The sequence below is a fragment of the Lathyrus oleraceus genome, chromosome 6 (assembly GCF_024323335.1).
Source record: "Lathyrus oleraceus cultivar Zhongwan6 chromosome 6, CAAS_Psat_ZW6_1.0, whole genome shotgun sequence".
Taxonomy (NCBI): domain Eukaryota; kingdom Viridiplantae; phylum Streptophyta; class Magnoliopsida; order Fabales; family Fabaceae; genus Lathyrus; species Lathyrus oleraceus.
The window spans coordinates 114886952-114907595 of record NC_066584.1 but is presented as its reverse complement, the minus strand read 5'-3'; the positions used below and the strand labels follow the sequence as shown (position 1 = coordinate 114907595).

Below are 20644 nucleotides of genomic sequence, written 5' to 3'. Positions count from 1 at the left end.
GATAGTGACCCTGATTTAGTCACTATCCCTGCAACGCACACGGATTCCAGTTCGACTAGTTCTGACTCTAGTCTTTCTTCAACTTCCTTGCCTTTGCAGGATTCAAGGGGACCAGGGGATGTCGGCACCACAAAAACCCAACCTTCTCAAACTACTCCTCTATCTACTACTTCTTCTTCATCTTCCCAAGGGCTGGCAATAAAGCCTTCTGCTCTAGAACCAATTGCTAGGCTTCATAGCCTAGTAAGATCACGTGATGTTTCTTCTGATTCTGAGCAGCTTCATCATTCTGGTAAGATGGGTTCTGAGGCGACGAAAATCAAAGCTCTAATGGACAAGGTTCGTTTTCACGCCTTAAATCTAGATCTCCCCCATGTGCTTATGAGTGAACCTGCTGTCGGTCCAGAAATCTTGCATGTGCTTGCCCAACTCAAAGAACTTCAGCTTTCAGAGTATGCTAAATGTGCAATGGCCGCTTTAGAAAAACTTCTGGTTCCCATGTTGCGTCATCTCGACAGTGTTAGGGAAAATGAGCGCCAGATCGTAACTACTGAGGCCTTTATGAAGGAAAAATGGGAGTTTGTGATGAATGCCGACGCAGAGGTCACTAAATTGTTGGGGACGATTGAGGAGAAGAAAAAGGAATTGGCCTCCAAAAAAACAAGGGATGCTGAGATACGCCAGCAAAACCTTCGGTGTCAAATTGCTGCTTTGGACAGTGAGTTGGAGTCAATTACTGAGGAAGAGTCGAGTATTGTCGACAAGGTTATAAAACCCGCCTAAGACACTATGGAGCAGACCACCAGTGATGCCTTGGCTGTAGTTGAAGAACTTTCCACCGTTGAAAAGAGACTTGAACAACTTAAAGTCCAGGCCAACACCTTGGAACCTACGTCTCTCCACTACAACTTTGAGCTTCAATCCTTTCGATCTAGATTCGGCCAACTTTGACCGATTTTATTTTTATGTAATATTTGAACAATGGCTTTTTTTGCCAATTTTTATGTCATTATTTCATTTTTCAGCACTGTGTATATTTAATTTTCTGTGCCTTTATAGCTGGTTTCAAACATAGTTTTCTCCAACCTAGTTTATTCGACAGCCATTTAGTCTATCAAAATCTTGACCTCTTAAAGGAGAGGCCTATACTTTTTTAAGTATTTTCCATTTACCCTCAAGATTCGCCTATCTGGTGCCAACTCTTCGACCTCGTAGGCGTTATTAGAGAAAACCTGCAAAACCTTAAACGGTCCTTCCCAATTTGGAGACCATTTACCCAAAACTCTACCATTTCTATCCATAGGCAAGATCACTCTCCAAACTAAACCGACGACAGCGAACATTTTGCCTTTCACCTTCTTATTGTAGGCTCTGGCGACTTTTTCTTTCTGCCTTTGTAGTGAATCCAAGGCTAACATTATCTCCTCATCTAAATCGACCAGTTCGTCTACCATCATGCTCCAATAATCTTCAGAAGGTATTTCATATTGCCTTTGGGTTCTGACTGCCTGAACCTGAATCTCTACTGGTAACACTGCATCGTGCCCATATACCAATCGAAATGGAGTTGTTCTGATTGCTTCTTTTGGCAACGTTCGACATGCCTACAAAGCTTGATCTAACGTCTTATGCTAATTTCTTGGCTTCTTGCCTATATGTTTCTTTATTAGGCTAATGATCACCTTATTGGCCGCTTCGACTTGGCCATTCGCCTGTGCGTAATATGGGGTAGAAGTTAATAATTTGATTCCCATTTCTTTTGTAAAATCTTGCACTTTTCGACCAGTAAAGATTGACCCTTGGTCGGTTGTGATTGTTTCTGGGATACCAAATCTGTAGATGATGTGACTTTGGACAAAGTTTATCGCAACCTCTTGATCTACATTTGTCAATGCTACGGCTTCGACCCATTTTGTGAAATAGTCGATACCGACCAAAACATACCTTTGTTGTTTCGGCGAAGCTGTTTTTATTTCTCCAATCACATCCAATGCCCATCCTCGGAAAGGCCAGGGCTTCATAATTGTATGCAACTCGCTTGTAGGCACATGTTGTATGCCCCCATGCAATTGGCATTCCTGACAGCTTTTAGCAAATTCAATGCAATCTTTCAACATTGAAGGCCAATAAACTGCTGAGCGCATCAAAAGCCATTTCATCTTCAGTTCCGCTTGATGCGCCCCACACGCTCCATTGTGTACACTAGACACAGCCACATACGCCTCACTTTCTCCTAGGCATTTCAGTAAAACTCCTTTAGCTGTTTTCTTGAACAATTCATCATTCACCAGGACATAGATGAGGACCCTATATTTTACCTTTCGATCTGTCGACCATATAGGATTATGTAAATAACCGACTACCGGTTTACGCCAATCCCTTTCTCCCTCGTCGTCGACGGTCAGAATTTCAAAATGGTATTTATCTACAGCTCCCAACTTTATAATCGACAAATTTGATGGTGATAACAATGTCGCTCGTACCTTCTCTCTTACTTGGACCTCTTCTTCATCCTGGTCTTTCGACGCTTTGTACCCTGAAGCTTCCTGCGCCAAAACGTTTGCTTTCTGGTTCTCTCTCCGTGGTATATGTTGGAGGCTTACTTGCTCAAACCTCTTGAGTAATCTGATGGTAACCACAAAATACATAATTAAATTTTCTTTAACACACCTGTATTCTTTTGATACCTGCTTAATTACTAACTCAGAGTCTCCCATAATTTCGACATTCCTTGCCCCCAATTCTAGCAGAAGTTCAAGTCCTGTAATCAACGATTCATATTCTACTTCATTGTTTGTGCATACTCCTTCAATTCTGTATTTGAACTCTGCTGGAATTCCATCTGGAGAAATTATGACTCCCCTTATCCCAGATCCGTTCTTATTCCTTGAACCGTCGAAGTATAGTCTCCATGGCACTATGTCTACGTAATTTTGCGCCATTTCGACCATTCGACAAGGAAATCTGCCACCACTTGCCCTTTCATCGCTTTTAAAGGCACGTACGTCAGAGAATACTCAGTTAACGCTAAAGCCCATTTACCAATTTGACTATGCAAAATTGGTTTAGATAACATGTGCTTAATAATATCAAAGTGAGAAGATACATACACATCAACAGGCTAAATATATTGCTTTAGTTTCATACAAGAAAAGTACAGGCATAAACATAGTTTTTCTATATCACTATACCTAGTTTCGGGATCATTCAGCATTCGACTAAGGTAATACACAGGTCTTTCGACACATTTTTCATCCTCTTGGACTAACATACTTCCTATAGTCGATTCTGAAGCTGTAATATACAACCTCATTGGCCTATTCCTAACAGGAGGGGCCAGTACTGAAGGCTTAATCAAATATTCTTTAATTTTGTCGAAAGCCTCTTGGTGCTCTTCTTGCCACTTAAAGTCCTCATTCTTCAGTCGAAGGAGTGGTGAAAATGCTTTAGTCTTGCCACTTAAATTTGATATAAATCTTCTAAGAAAATTTATTTTGCCCAACAAAGATTGCAGTTCCTTTTTGGTCGGCAGAGGTTTGACGTCCATAATGGCTTTTGTTTTGCTTTGGTTTACTTCAATACCTTTTTTATGCACCACAAAGCCAAGGAAATCACCCGCCTACACACAAAAAGCACACTTCAATGGATTCATTTTCAATCCATGTTTCCTCATCCTTAAAAAGGCCTTTCGGAGATGTTCGACGTGAGTAAGTCGACCATTTGACTTTATCACAATATCATCAATGTATACTTGCATGAAATCTTCAATAAAATCATGGAACATTGAGTTCATTACCCTCTGATATGTCGCTCCGGCATTTTTCAAGCCGAATGGCATGACAACCCACTCATATGTACCTAAGGCTCATGGGCATCGAAACGCCGTCTTCGGCACATCTTCTTCTGCAATAAAAATTTGGTTATATCCAGAATAACCATCTAACATACTTAAATATTCGAAACCAGCGGCATAATCGACCAGCATTTCTGCTATGGGCATGGCATACTCATCTTTGGGGGTAGCAGCATTTAGATCTCTAAAGTCAATACATACTCTTAAAGACCCATTTTTCTTAATTACTGGCACAATATTGGCCAACCATTCGACATACCTTGCAGTTTGTATAAACTTGCTTTTAAGGAGCCTTTCTACCTCAGCTTTTATCTTTGCCATGATCACTGTTGCAAAACGTCTAGGCGTCTGCCTTACTGGCTTTCTTCCAGTTTTTATTGGCAGTTTTAGTTCGACCAAATCCCTACTTAAACCAGGCATTTCATTATAATCCTAAGCAAAACAATCCTTAAATTCTTTAAGTAAAGATATTACCTCAGATTTTAACTCTTTGTCGATGTTAGCGCTGATGTATGTTGGCCTTTTGTCGCCATTTTCGCCAAGGTCGACTTCTTCTAAGGGGTCTTTTGGTCGCATCTTTTCTGAAGCCTTTGGGTCTTTTTCAAACCCTAAAGGTTCATCGTCATAAATGCAGTCCAAACGCTGCATGTTGGCGTTTCCTTTAGCCAAAACTGGCTTATCTGGAGGTTCTGGCTCAATAGCCAAATTACCTTCTTTCTTTAACACATAGGCTTCGACAACCATGTTTTCTTCAGCCTCTAGAGCCGACTTTATTTTGTTCTCGACAACATATGCCGAAATCCTTTTTAGAGCTTCTAGCTCAGTCATCATCAGTGATATCTCCCCAGCCTGTCGGTCGGATAGCTATATAGGGTGGATCATCTAAATGTTCCACATCCCAAATGAAGCCATGAGTCTCGTGCAGAGTTAGAGAAACAAAAGCTTCACTCAGATTAGAGTACACATCCTCAACTGGAAAACAAGGAGAAATGTTGGCCAGTTTTCTCTCGAATTCCTTCTTGCCGACATTGTTCATGTCAGCCATGAAGTACCCTTGGTCAGCTTCGATATTTTCGACCATTCCATCTTTTCTCCAAATCACCAATCTTTGGTGTGCTGAAGATGGTACGACTCCGACAACATGGAGCCATTCTCTGTCGAATAGCAAGTTGTAGCTAAGCTTGGCATCTATCACCATGAACAGTGTCGGTCTAGTTATTGAACCAACAGTGATATTCACCATGATCACACCCATGGTGCTTTTCGTTTTGCCCCCGTAGTCAGACAAGACCACGTTGTTGGATCTAATATCAGTATCATATTTGCCAATCTTCCTCAGAATATGGCGTGGCATGATGTTGACAGTGGTGCCACAATCTACCAACACTTTGTTGATAGTCACACCTTCCACTTTGGCCATAATCAACAATGGTTTCAAATGATTTTTCATAGTCATCGTGGGCCTTTCAAAACTGCTTCTTGGCTCTCAGCAGAGCCATCATTCAACACAAAGTAGCATCTTGGCTGGTGTAAAGCCATTTCTTCAGCGTCGGCATCGTCTACCGACTCCTCCACCCCAGTCATGCAATTATATTCTTGTGGTAGAATTGACACCACGTTGAATAAGATGTCCAAACTTGCTTCAGATTCTGAATTGAAGTCATCAGTAACTTCATCAGCACATTTCTCAGTTGGTCAACGGACATACTCCCTGATCCGTTCTTTTGCTGCTGTGTCGACCTTCACAACAACTTTCTTTCCAGCATTCGCCCCACCGGTCCTGCCTTTTCCATCTATTCCTCTATTAGCCTCTCTTTAGGCCTGCTTATGCCTCTGAAAGCGTCTCCATTGAGTCCTCGACATGGGGTTCTTCCCCAAATAATTTTCAGAAACATGAGTCCTTTTCTCAGACTTGAACTCACGCCTGTAATTAATTGTTAGACCTCCTCTAGCAGCAGCAACCCCTTGTGGGGTTTCTTGTTTCCCCTGAGGCTTGACCCTGGTTCCTCTATGAACACTTGTTGACGGTACGAAGCTCCTAGGCCTCGCCTGAGCACTTTCCACAGCCTTCTTTGGGACTCTTTCATTCTGGCGCTCTCTATTTAGCCCATTTCTTTTGCTTTTGCCCAATTGCAGTTTCTGGAAATTTTTAGCAGCTATTTTATCGGTGACAGCACCACATCTGGGGTACGGGAAACTTGTGAACCCTTATTCTTGCAGCGGTACAAGAAATCTACCAGATCTTCCTCAGCCCTTGGGTAGACTTCAGCTATGTCGACATCTGGGCTTTCACCAGTTTGCTCCAGCATGTCGGCCTCATCGTATTCGGTGATCTCGACCATGTTGACCTCGACTGACTCCACAAATAGAGTTGCCTTCTGGTGGAGAGGGTCAACCTCGATCTTCATTCTGCAGCCAACAAATTTCAGCCTTCCTTCTTGAATCGCTTTCTGAACCAGATCCCTGAAAAGGTAACAATTAGAGGTATTATGACCAAGATAATTATGATACTTACAAAATCCTCTTTTTTGTCTTTGTTCTAAAGGTGGTATTTTAGTACAAGGTGGCACCACCATTTGGCCATCCTTAACTAACAAATCAAAAATTTCCTCACACTTTGTCACATCAAAAGTATAAGTTTTCAAAGGGAATTTTGGATTGTTTTCGACGGTATTTTTTCCTTGCGCACGAAGTAATGATCGACACTCATAGGTGTCGTACCCCAATTTTGTCCGGGCATTTTTAATTTCTAGTAGAATTAATTTCATTTCGATTTTAGCATCATACGCATAGCATGACATACATTGCATCATGAATAACACCTGAAATGTCAGTCAGAATGAATTTATTTGAGAATACAGGAAAAATCGGTTGAATTGTTAAAATTTGAGGAAAGCAGTGTATTTTTCAAATAATGTGTTTTGTCCTAACAATTTTTGGGTGACTGGCTTAATTTTCCGAATAAAATTGGTAATTGATTTCTATTTTTAATTGGTCATTTTCTTTTGTTTAGATATTTAATTAAAATAATTAGAGTGTATTTAATTTAATATCAGTTAGTTTTTTTAAATATTAATTAGTTTTTTTATTAGTTAGTTTTTAAAATATTTTAATTAATTTTTATATATTAGTTAGATTTTGTAAAATATTAGTTAGAGCTTTTAAAATATTAATTAGTTTTTTATTAGTTAATTTTCTTATATAAATATTAGTTAGTTTAGATTTTAATTAGTTTTTTAAATAGTAGTTATTAGTTAGTGTTTTAAAAAAATATTAGTTATTTAATTAAGAATTAGTTAGTTTTTAATATTGGTTAGTTTTTAATTATTAGTTAGATTTTTGAACATTAATTAGTTTTTTTTAGTTTAGTATTAATTAGTTTTTTTTGATTTATTGTAAATAATAAAATATAAAAGGGGTATGTATATATTATACGTTGGATCAAATTCACTAAAAACAAAAACTCAGTAAGTAACAAATTCCTAACGTTTTTCTCCATTGTCCCTGCCCCACTACTAACAACCTCTCCACTCTCATTCCACTCACTAACAACAACCCACTCTCAGATTCACTCTCTCGCCCTCACCACAACAAAAAAACCCTTCGTCGTCTCTCAACCATCGCCCAAATCCACCGCCGCCACTGCACAAGCTTCGCCCTAAATCCTTTCACCTTCCGCCGTTAACCCCTTCACCAACAACCACCGACACCTCCATCAAACCGCTAAGATTCTTCATCGTCTCAAACCACCGTCAAACCCTTCAGCGCCTTCATCGAAACCCTCCCCGTATTCGCCTTCCAAACCCTCACCACCTCAAAAACACAATCGCCGAATCTCCACCCACACCATTGATCATCTCTCTCACGCTCACCAACCCACCATAACACCCTTCATTTTCGTCACCACCACCCAACAGCAAAAACCCTCTTCGCCCTCGCTCTGCATGCTCTCACTAAAGCATCGCCGATCCTCACCCAATCGCTCCTCAAACGACCAATCTCCCACCAATAACCCTCTATTTCCGCCGCTACCGTATCAAAATTCACATTTTCGAATCAAACTCTGTTTTTCCGCTTCCAAATATGTGAAGCTTGTGTTGCGTTATGTCGGATTTGTCTGTTTTTTATGCAGGTTATGCGTTTGTTTTCAATTGGAATTGGATTTTGGGTTGATTGTGGTATCGAAGGGTTCCATTCGGTTCTTGGTTAAAACGCAGATTGACGACACGAACCGGCAACCATACCGACGAGATTCGTGATTCAGATTAGAGCTGAAGCGGAGTTGAACACAGAGCCAAAGTTTAAGCACGATTCGGGGTCATCGGTGAAAAGGGCGAGCTGACGCTGTAGATACGGTTGGATTTTCCTTTGAACTTCATCTCTTGATTCGGTTTTAATGGTTGGTTTATTCTGCTGCATTTCGATATGAGTATATTAAATGTATTTTGGTGTTTGATAATTCATCTGGTCGCGAACTGGTTTGAAGTTCTGATTGATTTCCTCTCTATGAGAGTATGTCCACTGTTAGGATGTTTATGATTATTTCCATATGATTACAGGATGTGCTTTCAATATTATGAGTTTTAATTCATTATGAGTTTTAATTCATTTCGATTTTGTTTCATGAGACTAGGTTGGATTTTTTAAACTAGGAATCATTTTTATTCATGTTAGATTTGTGAATGCAACTTGTGAATGCAACTTATGAGTGAACACATGATTGGGTGATGTTTCGATTTCGATTTTCCATTTGATTGAGATTATGAAGTTTGTGGTATAAGTGTTATTTCTGTTATTATGCTTTATCATGACCAGGGTAATGTGTGTATGTTTGCTGGATTATAAAAAAAGGGGTTTTTTCCTTGCATATTCTATTTTAAAATCTGGGTCTGTAATTTGTTAAGTTTAGATATCAATATTTGGTTTTTTAGCATTAGGCCCATTAAGAAATTTTTGTGTTTGTTATTCATCTTTTAAACCCGATTAATTAAATGGATTCAGCAATCCCATGCCGACATTCCACCAAATTCCATAAATCAATAATATGATATATCACCGAGTTATGATTTTGCGAATAATATCAATAATTGTTATCTCAATAATTGTTATCTCGCTTAAATCGGTGCCGAACACACCTTCCTGAACACATACCAATTAAATCTATATCATTATCTTTTTTTTTCTTTCTCTAGATGTAATTAATTGGTTAAAACTTCTTGTTAATTTAATTGCGATTAATCAACTTTAATTAACTTAATTGTTTAATTTAATTAAATAATTTTGATAATTATTTTTAATTAATTCAATTAACCCATTTAATTTAAGAAAAAGGAAAAAACTATTTCATGTTTCACCATCAGTATCATTTCATAAAGCCAATCTTCAATTTTACTTCAATTTCAAATCATTTTCAATAAATTCAATTCCAATTCATCATACAACACAAACCAATTTCAAAAAGCACATCATACAATTCTCGATTCAACATCGAGCCCATTTTTAAACACCCTTGTAAGTCGATCGCTCCTAGGCATCGCCATCAACCTCACATAGCTTACTCTTGGGCTTCCTTACAATGAAACCTACTTGATTATTGATTAATCGAGTAGATGAAATAATACACAAAACACAATTCAACTCATTTCATTCATCACACAACTTCAAATCTTTTTCCAAACCAAATCAATTTCAAAAGAATTTTTTACTAAACATAAACTTGGGATGAAAAGGAGATAGGAAGCGTACGCTTCATTATTTCTCAAGTACTCGAATAATTGGCGTACGCCATATTACGCGAGTTCTTGTCACCCGATTAAATCTTAAATCACACAACTTCAAATCACCTTTTAAAAATCAAATATAATTTCCAAATTCAAATTTAAACCACTTTTCAAACTATTCAATTTCAAAAGATTTTTTCTTTTAAACATAAACTTGGGATGAAAAGGAGATAGGAGGCGTACGCCTTACTATTTCTCAATTACTCGAATAATTGGCGTACGCCATATTGCGCGAGTTCTTGTCACCCGATTAAATCTTAAACCACACAATTCCAAATCACTTTTCAAAATCAAATATAATTTCCAAATTCAAATCATTCAAACCATAAGACTTCAAATCATAATATTTTAAATCATTTCTACAAATTCCAAACCCTTTTAATTAATCTTTGAATGAAAAGGAGAATAGTGAGCATCCGCTTCATTATCTCTCGATGATTCGAATAATTGGCGTACGCCATATTGCTCGGATTTTCGTCATTCAAATAAAACCCTAATAATTATACAAGTTCAAATCACATCTTTTCAAATCAACTACAAATCCTAAACCCTTTTAATTCCACATTTCAGATGAAAAGGAGAATAGTGAGCATCCGCTTCATTATCTCTCGATTATTCGAATAATTGGCGTACGCCATATTGCTCGAATCTTCGTCATCCAATCAAAACCACAATCAAATTCTCTTCCAACCCTACCAATTCAAATACGAATTATTTTCACAAATCAAATACCAACATCTAAACATTCGTTTTACAATTTAAACCTCGGATGATAAAAGAGGGGAGGCGTACGCCTCACCATCTCTCGATTATTTGAATAATTGGCGTACGCCATATTGCATAAATTATCGACTTCCGACTAAAACACTTTAAATAAACTTGGATAAGGGAATGGGTGGCGTACGCCTCATTATTCCTTGAATTAGCAAGTAGGGGGCGTACGCCTCACTACCGTGCGTATTCAACATCCACAAATAAACTTTCAAAAATAATTCGAACGAAAAGGGAATAGAAGGCGGACGTCTTATTACTCCTCGAAAGAATTGGACGATTGGTGAACACCACATTGCTCAATCTTTCGTCGTTCTCCAAAAACATCTCAAACGCATCAAACCTAACTTCTCGCCCCCGAGCGATCGAAACCAATCAACCATCAAACCCAAACACATCAATTCAACTTGTCACCCCCGTGTGACCAAAACCTATTCAAAAGAACACTGTCAATCCTTTCTAATGCGCCCAACAAACCAGTGCTAGAGCCTCCACCGAGAGTAGGCAGGAGATTGCTGTATCTTCGCGAGCACACTAATAAAAAAAACCTCCCATTTCCCCCTCCTGAGGTCTTCATCCATATCTATCATCAATTCTAATAACTCGAAGCAAGCAGATAAACAGTCAATTAACAGTCAAATAGCAAAATCAGACTAAGAGGTTCCCGTTGAGTACAACGGACGTGAGGGGTGCTAATACCTTCCCCTTGCGTAATCGACTCCCGAACCCGAATATGGTTGCGACGACCATTATTCTTATCTATAGAGGTTTTCTCGATATTTTCCTATCCCTTCATTGGGATAAATAAAGTTCGGTGGCGACTCTGTTCGAACTAACATTTTTCCGCGTCCCATCGCGAGGGATCGCATTATCATCATTTTTGAGGTGCGACAATAGGCAGATCCTGGCTTTAACTCAACCACGTCAATTTCTAATTCGGTCGATGAGGTATAATCAGCCTCATATATTGGATTCGTCGCGTCATAGTCGACAAACGCTACTTTTTCTTTCCTAGCCTTATTGTGTCTAACCTTTTCTAACCTTAGCCATTCGAGATGTCGAACTCTATCAGCCAATTGTGACATACTCTTCACTTCCTGATGGAATAATCTAACCCCCCAGCAGCAATCTGAACAATTTCATATTCGGGTACTTGCGTGAAGCATCTGGCCTTTAACGATCTGAATCTATTCAGATAGTCGTCGATGCTCTCAGCAAACCTTCTCTTAATACTAGACAATTCCGCCAAACTAATTTTGGAGTGTCCTTCCTAAAACTGTTCATGGAACTTCTTTTCTAACTTGGCCCACGAATCGATCGAGCTTGGGGCCAAAGAAGTGAACCATGTGAAGGCAGCCTTAGTCAGAGAGGAAGGAAAGTTTTTAACTCTCAAACACTCATTATGAGCTAAGTCTCCTGACTCTGTTAGGTATCTGGCAATATGCTCTATTGTCGACTCACCAGATTCTCCCCCAAACTTAGTGTACTTAGGCACTTTCATTCCTCTAGGTGCCTCGGTTTGGAGAATAAATTCAGCAAACGGGGAAGCATATAGTGGCCTTTGCAATGTAGCACTCATACCATTCCTAGCCATAATCCTTTCGACAATAGTTGTCAAATTATTTTCTACTGCTAAGTCTTCTTGTCGATGATGATCAACAATTTGATCAGCATCTTGGTGTCGGTTAACCAACACCATTTGGTTACGTCCTGCTACTCCTAATTCAACGCCTTGATTTTGCTGGGGTCTAAGGATTTGTCCCTCGTGGACTGTCTCATCTTCCGCTGCCCCTATCTCCATCTGCACAGGAACGGTTTGTCTAGCCACTTGTGCCATCTGTCGAGCCGGTGCCCCCAGAAAATTACACAAGCGCGTCAATTGATTTGCCACCTGCCTATTTGTTTCAGCAGATTCCTGTATCACAGGATTAAAAACTGTACCCATTGGATTAGTTAACATATTAACCAACTCATGGTTACTATCATCCATTTGCTGCCTCAACACCGCTATGGAAGTGTTCGACAGCGGCATGGTCCTATTCTTAGTATTATTCCGAACATTGCCCCTTTACGCTGATCCTTGCAAGGAGGGATTAGTATTTTGAGCGTTGTCTGAAAACAATGATGCACTTGATGTTGACTGATATCCTAGCATTAAGGAATACGACATTCCGTAAAGAGGATCTGTCGTGCCAAAGCGAGGCACATAAGATCTGAACGTCGTTATCGTTGATCCTGAACCTCCAGGTGGAGGTAAAGAGACTGATGCTCCAACCGCACCCGTAGTCGACATCGTTGAGGTTGCACTTGTCATCGGCGACAAAGTTGCAACCTGCGAGATTACTGTTTCCGTAGTGGATAAAGTCCCTTGTGGCACTTCATCTGTATTGGAGTTTGACATTTTCAAAGTTTCTTGTGGCTTACTATATAGTTTGCCACTTCTAAGTTTCATGCAATTTCGTAACTGCACTAGCACCGTCCCACTGGGCGTGCCATTTTGTTTACTGTGGAAATTGGTAAACAACCGCTGGTCCTCCCTAGGCCTTACAACTGAGGGTTACTTGCAGGATTGACCAGTTGATCCTAAGACATGTACTAGTGTGAGTGTGGCTTATTCAATTCGACAGATCATCACCTTTGTGAGGAACGACTCCCGACAAAGTATTGAACAAGCACAGGCTTTTTCCACACGAAATATTTAAATGATGCGATAGCCTATGGGTGACTCGTGACCGACAACACTACAACATTCAAAAGACGTACACGATGAACACACTTTTGGTGAACTCTATTATCGTAATAGAATAAGTGTCGACAGCGTAGACGACAACGTAAAGTGATAACTCGAAGGTAAATGAAATCAAAATAAAGTGTTCAACGGGAACAATTGAAAAATAAGGAAGTTGCATTGAAATAAATATGGTGATTCACGTGCAAAGCACTCTTAAAAACTCTTGCTTCCTCGCGCTGGGAATGAGAAGTTTTTTTATAGGTGATTTTAGTACAGGGTGAACACCTAGAGCCCCTCGTGGGATATCCTATTTATACTAAACTAAAGAAACTGCCTATAGGCCAAAAACTTCTAAAAAATAGCAGGCGTCGCGCCACACGATCTACAAACTGCTCCATACACGTTCTGCAAACTGCTCCATATTCTGGCGCTTATTCTCCTTGTAACCGCTAGTCACTTTAAATTTCAAACTTCTCCCGCCTAGGTATTTAGGTCGACCCTTTCCCCCGTGTGTTTGACGCAACCAGAAATTCCTTAAGTCCCAGTCTTCATTTCAGTCGACATAATGGGTTTCGACCACACATGATTCTTCTGTCGGTTTTATCTCCTGGTGACTTATGTTTTTCTCTCTTACTTATCTTAGACACTTCAAACCACCCCCTGGTGGGGTATAAACCTTACATTCATAAGGCACTTTCATTGATTACGCCTTTAACCTGCCTTATAGATTTCTTGTGGTAACAACATCATAGATTTGCTTCTAGCTGGGCATATGCGACTAGAGCGTATTTGTTGATGTTGGCGGGTTCCATAATTTTTGCCAACAAGGCCTTTACGCTTGTCGATGCACGATACCTCTTACTGTTTATGGACTTAGAGAGATGTTCATGATACAGTTGGGGAGCAACTGTGTTGGTTACCCATTACAGATACCTCATAGATGCTTCCATGTTCAATTGCAAGCATCTCGATGGATATCCTACTCTCCTACATGTATTCATTTAATTTTATTTATTATATGTTAATTAATTTTATAAAGTATGTGAATTTAACTTATTTTTTGTATTATGTTTTTATATTGTAACAGTTCTGGATTCACGAGTACTTTCCAACAGTTGGAAAAAGAGGAGAGAATTGAAAACCAACTGATAATTTTGGTCTTCCTTGAGCGATGAGATGATCCTATAAGCAAGGAGTCCTGAAGGTGGATGACTTGTGACCTATTTTGGACGAGATGACACTTGCCGACGTCATATGACATTCATTCGAGGATCATAGAGTATAACGTCAGTTTGAGGAGTTATGTTTGTACAAGGAGTGTTTGAAGTGGAGTGACATGATTGTTCCATACTTTCCTGACAGATGTATACGTCAGTTCAGATACAGACAATATGTTCCACCCCACCTCCTGATTGTATGATGGCTAGTGATATTGATGTTGATTGGATTAGTTACCATCAGAGCATTGTTGCTTTGATCCATCCGACAACATTGTCCACCACTCCATTTGATATAGACGATGGATACCTGGAGTGTATTATTGTGTTTCGCATCCTTGTTTGGTCCCGCCCCATCGTGATGAGCAGATTCAACCCTAAAAATAATACATATTGAAAATATTAAAAATATCACATAGTAAAAAATACATAGTAAAAAATATAACACATACCGATTAGTCGTCGTGTTACCCAAATGTAACACTCGATTAATCCATGCTCAAACAAATCTCTGTCTATGTGGAGTCAAGCATGTGTCTTTCACATAATTAATAAATCCACTAAAATCAACACATGTCTGCTCAAGTTGATGCAACTGTTGATCATACTCAACCTCATCACTAGCCCAAACAACTTTCATCCATAATGTGTCGATCGTCTTTTGCATGTCATTCACCACATATTGCTTGCATTTTGCACCAACATTTTTGTTAATGTGAAATCTACATAGCAAATTAATCGACCTAGGAAATACAATTTCAATTGCTTTCATCAAAGAAAGATCTCTATCTGTCAAAATCACTTGTGGACACAAATCTTTCTTCACAAACAATTCTTTAAGTTTCTCCAATACCCAACAAAAATTCTTTGTCTGCTCAGACTCCATATACGCAAATGTGATAGCAAAAGTCAACTCGGTTGATGTCATGCCAACAATTTCAAACAAAGGTCGTCTATATTTGTTTGTCTTATAGGCGTTGTTCAAAACTAACACAATAGAAAAAATATTCAACAACTTAACTGAATCAGGATGAGCTTAAAATATCTCTCTCACAACTTCCGAGTCATTCTTTTTTCTACTCCACTACACATAACCCGCATCCTTAATTAGCTTAAATAAATGTTGTATCTCACTTCCAGGACCTCTTATCTCTTTTTCTACCATACTCTTATGCTTGAATATTTACGTGATCCGAGTGACGTCTCTGGATCTCGATCTTGCAAGGAAAACAATATGTGTCTAGGTGGTACATGTCTCTTTGTCAAATCAACGACATACTGCTTCCCATCCGTTGTCAACCTACCAACAAAGGAATGACCTTCTAATCTATCAGGTAAACCATGATTATGGATCCCACATTTTACATCAATCTTCCAACCAGACTCATCTTTCGCCGGAGTCGACCTGATTTTAAATGGGAATCCACATTTTCTGGACGCACTTTGGGGTCCACTATCAGTATCCTTGTATTTCCCACTTTTATCACAATCAAATATTAATTTGTTACTTTTTCCTCTCTTATTTGTTTCAGTATCTGAACGAGTGATAATAACGGTTACTTTATTATGAATTTCAACCTCTTTAATCCACTTGATCACCTCTTCTCGTGTACCAAATCTTTAAGTAGTTGAAAAAGTACCAGAAGTATCTACACATATTTGGGGAAGAATTTCTATACCTGCACAATGAAAAATTGTCACAAAAAAAATTAGCAATGCAAACCGGAATACTTCAAAGAAGAGTTTCGGATCATAGAAATAACACATCGGAAGTCTTTCGGAAAGACTTCCGCTATATGTTAGTCTGTTAATCGGAACACATATGTTAAGTGTTCCGGAATGGTATTTTTTTAAACTGAACCAGAACTCTTCAAGTAAGTTTTCCGGAACACGTTACGCACTAAACCGGATATCTTCCACAAAGTGTTCCGATTTAGGGAAAAAAATATAACGGAAATCTTTTCTAATGTGTTCCGTTACGATGGTGAATAATACAATTTTCATAAGTTTCAATTGAATGGTTAAAAGTGAAATGGTAAATTGTTTAAAAACAACTAAGGATAAAATTTATATTTTTAAAAAAATGTAGGAGTATGAGATAAAATTTTCCAATGTTTCATTGGAGAAATTAATGACTCCATGTCAATATGCTTTCGAGAACTGGACCTATAGCCCAAATAGGGGATTCACCCTCCCTGTCAATATGATGTGAAAATAACTTTTTCTTTGTATAGTTTCATTATCTCTGAATTTACTCATCTTAATGAATATGTAAACTTTATTTTATGAAATGGTCTTTTAGGTCTAAAATTCAGGGCCGGCCTTTCACAGGCGCAACAGGCTCTATGGAACTGGGCCCCAAAATTTTGGGGGCCTATTTTTTTTTTTTTTAAATCTAATTAATATGAAAAAATTTAAAATATATATTATTTTTCCTCATTCCAAACGCAACCTAAAACCGAAAAGACGCCAAGGAAAATGAAACGTCGGCATTAAAGAAACCCAAAACAAAGTTGTTTATATACATCACATAATAAACCAAAAACAAAACAATATTAGAAAGAAAAAAACAAAACGGCGACGGTGAGAGTGTGAGACGACGGCAGTGCAGTTTAATCGGTAAGTTTGTTCAAATCAAAGTAGTTTATCTTCATGTTTTGAAAGAAAAAAAATATAAAATTAAAGAAAGAACATACATAGATAGAAACTTGTATGTGTTTCTTGGTTTATGATTCTTTCTCCCATGGCTCTATTGTGTTTTTTTTCTCCTAAAATTCTAAAATTGGTTGAGTTAATTTTACTGTAAAAAGAAAAGAAGAAATGGGTTAAGTTAGGTTTCAAAGAAGAAAGAAGAAAAGAATAGAGATGGAGAAATGAATAGAGAATAGTGAGTGCCGAGTAGTAGCTGTCAAATAAATGGTATAAGTAGAATAATGAGTTATGAGATTATTTTGTATTTTTTTATTACTTTATACTTTTGAGTTTTGATTAGTTCATATTAAAAACTAATTGAAAAGTAGAAAGGTTGCAAGTTGTCAAAGAAGTGTGATAGAAAGATTGCAAGCTGTCAAAGAAGTGCTTTTTATATTGTTGTGTCAAGAGTATGTCATTTCTATGTGTGTGACTCATTCAATTATCTCAATAGACAATAGTTTATGATAGAATCTAAAATTTAGAATTAATTGTAATAGAAAATATCAACAACAGTAAGATAAAATTAAAAATAATTAATTTTGGAGCATTTTATTTTCTGTATATTTCATAGTAGTGTTAGTAAAAATAGTGATAATATAATTAAAGTATTATTAATAATCCCATTTTATGATGATTACAAACATGTTTTTTTTTTCTGGTACTATTTTTGCTTGCACTAATTAATAATTTATTGTAGGAACTTAATTTAACAACGAGGCTACAAATAGATCGATTGCTAGTAAATATTGCAGAGTTGATCATTGGCGGACACAAGACATTGTGAGATATTCCAGGTTTTTTTTTACTATGCCTCCTATTATGCCTCCTAAGAATAGAAAGTATGAATGTGGAAATGATAAACGTAAGAAAAGGAAAAAAATTGAAGAGTTAATTCAATCTCAAGCAGGAGCTCTTGATAAATTTTTGATAAAAGAACCACAAGTTCCAAATGAAAGTCATTATGTTGATAATACTAATGTTGAAATTCTTGATAGTGTGCCCATTGAAAATGATAATGTTGATAGTGTGCCTATTGAAAATGATAATGCTGATAGTGTATCTATCGATGATGAAGTTAATAATGATGATGATAATCTTGAGGAAGTTAATGATGATGATGATGATGATGATGATGTTGATTACGATATATTTGATCCAAGAAATTGGGATCGTCTTCAACCTAAAATGATTGATTTATTAGTTATGAAAGGGCCTAAACGGGATAATTCTATTGTGAGGGGTCCTAGAGATAATTGGAATCGACGCTTTACGACTAATTTGTATACTAGAGCTTTAGCAAATGGAGAGAAGTGTGATAGAGATTGGCTTGTTTATTCAAAAGAGCTTGATAGAGTATTTTGTTTCTGTTGTAAAGTTTTAAAAAATGGGATTGGTAGGGGACAATTAGCAAATGAGGGTTATAGTGATTGGTCACATGTTGGTGCAAGAATTAAAGAGCACGAGTTAGGCATGGAACATGTTAAGAATATGACTACTTGGTATGAGTATCGTCAAAGGTTGCAGAAATTTCAAACTATTGATAAAACGACTCAAAGATTAATTGAGAAAGAAAAGGATCACTGGAAAAATGTTTTAAAAAGAGTTATTTCAATAGTGAAATTTCTTGCTAAACATAATTTGGCATTTCGTGGTTCTAAGGAAAAGTTGTACGAAGATAGCAATGGCAACTTTTTGGGTTTGATTGAAATGTTAGCTGAATTTGACCCAATTATCCAAGAACATGTTAGACGTGTTACAACTCAAAAAGTTCACACTCATTATCTTGGACATAAAATACAAAATGAGTTGATTTCATTACTTGGTTCTGCAATTAAAATTGAAATCATTAGAAAAATCAAACAAGCAAAGTATTTCTCAGTAATACTTGATTGTACTCCGGATGTTAGTCACCGAGAGCAAATGTCTTTGATAATAAGATATGTGGATGTTTCTTCAACTTCTATTAGCATTGAGGAATCATTTTTAGGATTTTTGAATGTGAATGATACAACTGGTCAAGGGCTTTTTGATGTTTTACAAAATGAATTGAAAGAACTTGGTCTCGACCTATTTGATGTAAGAGGACAAGGTTATGATAATGGGTCAAATATGAAAGGAAAACATCAAGGTGTACAAAAGCGATTTTTAGACATAAATCCAAGAGCTTTTTATACTCCTTGTGGTTGTCATAGTCTTAATTTGACATTGTGTGATATGGCTAACTCTTGTAATAAAGCTAGGAATTTTTTTGGAGTTGTTCAACGCATTTACACAATTTTTGCTAATTCAACAAAGAGATGGCAAATTTTGAAAGATAATGTAAAAGGGTTGACTCCAAAATCATTATCATCCACTCGTTGGGAAAGTCGTGTTGAAAGTGTCAAAGCTATAAGAACTCAAATGTCAGATTTTACAGAAGCTTTACTTGAAGTGTCAGAACATGATCTCGATCCTAAGATACAAAATGAAGCTAAATCCTTAGCAACTAATGAGCTTGGTGATTTTGAATTTTTGATGGCTATAATTATTTGGTTTGAAATATTATCTGCAATTAATTTTGTTAGCAAGCTTTTACAGGAAAAGGATATGCTTATTGATGTTGCTATGGAAAAAATAAAGGAGTTGATTTCATTTTTTGAAGGATATAGAGAAACAGGTTTTCATAAGGCATTGGTTAATGCTAAGGAAATTGCGGTTGAATTGAATATCGCTCCAATATTTCCTCAAAGGCGTATAATTAAAAGAAAAAGACAGTTTGATGAGAATTTGAATACACCAGCAGTCGAGCTATCTGAAGAGGAATCTTTCAGGGTTAATTATTTTCTTTACCTTGTTGATCAAGCTGTTGTTTCTCTTAATAAGAGATTTGAGCAATACCAAGAGTATGAAAGTATTTTTGGTTTCTTGTTTACTTCTCACAAGTTACAATCATTGGATGATGCAACTTTGAAGTCTTTTTGTAGTAACTTTGAACGAGTACTGAAACATAATGAGCAATCTGACATTGACGGGAATGAATTTTTTGAGGAATTAAAGTTACTAAGACAAATGTTGCCTGAAGAAATCATAAGACCTACTGATATATTATTATTTTCAAAAGGCTTGGATTGTTTTCCTAATACAGTTATTGCATATAGAATTTTGTTGACTATTCCTGTGACAGTTGCTTCTGCAGAAAGAAGCTTTTCAAAATTAAAGTTGTTAAAGACTTACTTGCGGTCTACCATGTCACAAGAAAGACTTAACGGATTGGCGTTGATAGCAGTTGAAAATGATCTTTTGGAGACAGTAAAATATGAGGATTTGGTTGATGAATTTGCTTCAAAAAGTGTTAGGAGGAAGGCTCTTTTTAAGTAGTTAGAAACTTTATATTGTATAAAAAGATATTATTAGTTTAAACAATACTTTGAATTTTTAGTGTATTTTTTTATTATTAAATTATATATATATTTTAGATTTAGGCCTATTTATTAAATTAAAACAGGGCCTCCAGATTGATTGGGCCGGCCCTGCTAAAATTGGACAATATAACTTTGTTGTCGAGATCGTTTGAAAAAAGCAATAAACAATGTTGTCATATAGGGAAGCCACCCTCTTG

General features: G+C 37.3%; 2 protein-coding genes across 2 annotated transcripts; one reads left to right on the top strand and one right to left on the bottom strand.

Annotated features, from left to right (window-relative positions):
- Positions 1-1065: 1065 nt before the first annotated feature.
- Positions 1066-4597, bottom strand: LOC127094311 (uncharacterized). Its single transcript, XM_051033162.1, has 5 exons — positions 4461-4597; positions 4113-4256; positions 3274-3479; positions 1233-1534; positions 1066-1086 (listed from the first exon to the last, which is right to left on the bottom strand). Exons 1-5 carry the CDS (start codon positions 4595-4597, stop codon positions 1066-1068), a joined length of 810 nt encoding a protein of 269 aa, XP_050889119.1.
- A 12905-nt stretch (positions 4598-17502) lies between these two features.
- LOC127092895 (uncharacterized) lies at positions 17503-20419 on the top strand. Its single transcript, XM_051031785.1, has 2 exons — positions 17503-18358; positions 18485-20419. Exons 1-2 carry the CDS (start codon positions 17854-17856, stop codon positions 20401-20403), a joined length of 2424 nt encoding a protein of 807 aa, XP_050887742.1. The 5' UTR covers positions 17503-17853; the 3' UTR covers positions 20404-20419.
- The last annotated feature ends 225 nt before the right edge of the window (positions 20420-20644 follow it).

Excerpts from the sequence above, each read along its gene's own strand:
- LOC127092895 (XM_051031785.1), top strand. The coding sequence starts at position 17,854 with ATGCCTCCTATTATGCCTCCTAAGAATAGAAAGTATGAATGTGGAAAT. Across the intron at positions 18,359-18,484 it reads TTTAGCAAATGGAGAGAAGT|TTGGTGCAAGAATTAAAGAG; the intron begins GTGATAGAGATT and ends ATTGGTCACATG.
- LOC127094311 (XM_051033162.1), bottom strand. The coding sequence starts at position 4,597 with ATGGTTGTCGAAGCCTATGTGTTAAAGAAAGAAGGTAATTTGGCTATT. Across the intron at positions 4,257-4,460 it reads TATGACGATGAACCTTTAGG|GGATTTGGTCGAACTAAAAC; the intron begins GTTTGAAAAAGA and ends TGGTTTAAGTAG. Across the intron at positions 3,480-4,112 it reads AAGTTTATACAAACTGCAAG|AAGATTTATATCAAATTTAA; the intron begins GTATGTCGAATG and ends AAATTTTCTTAG.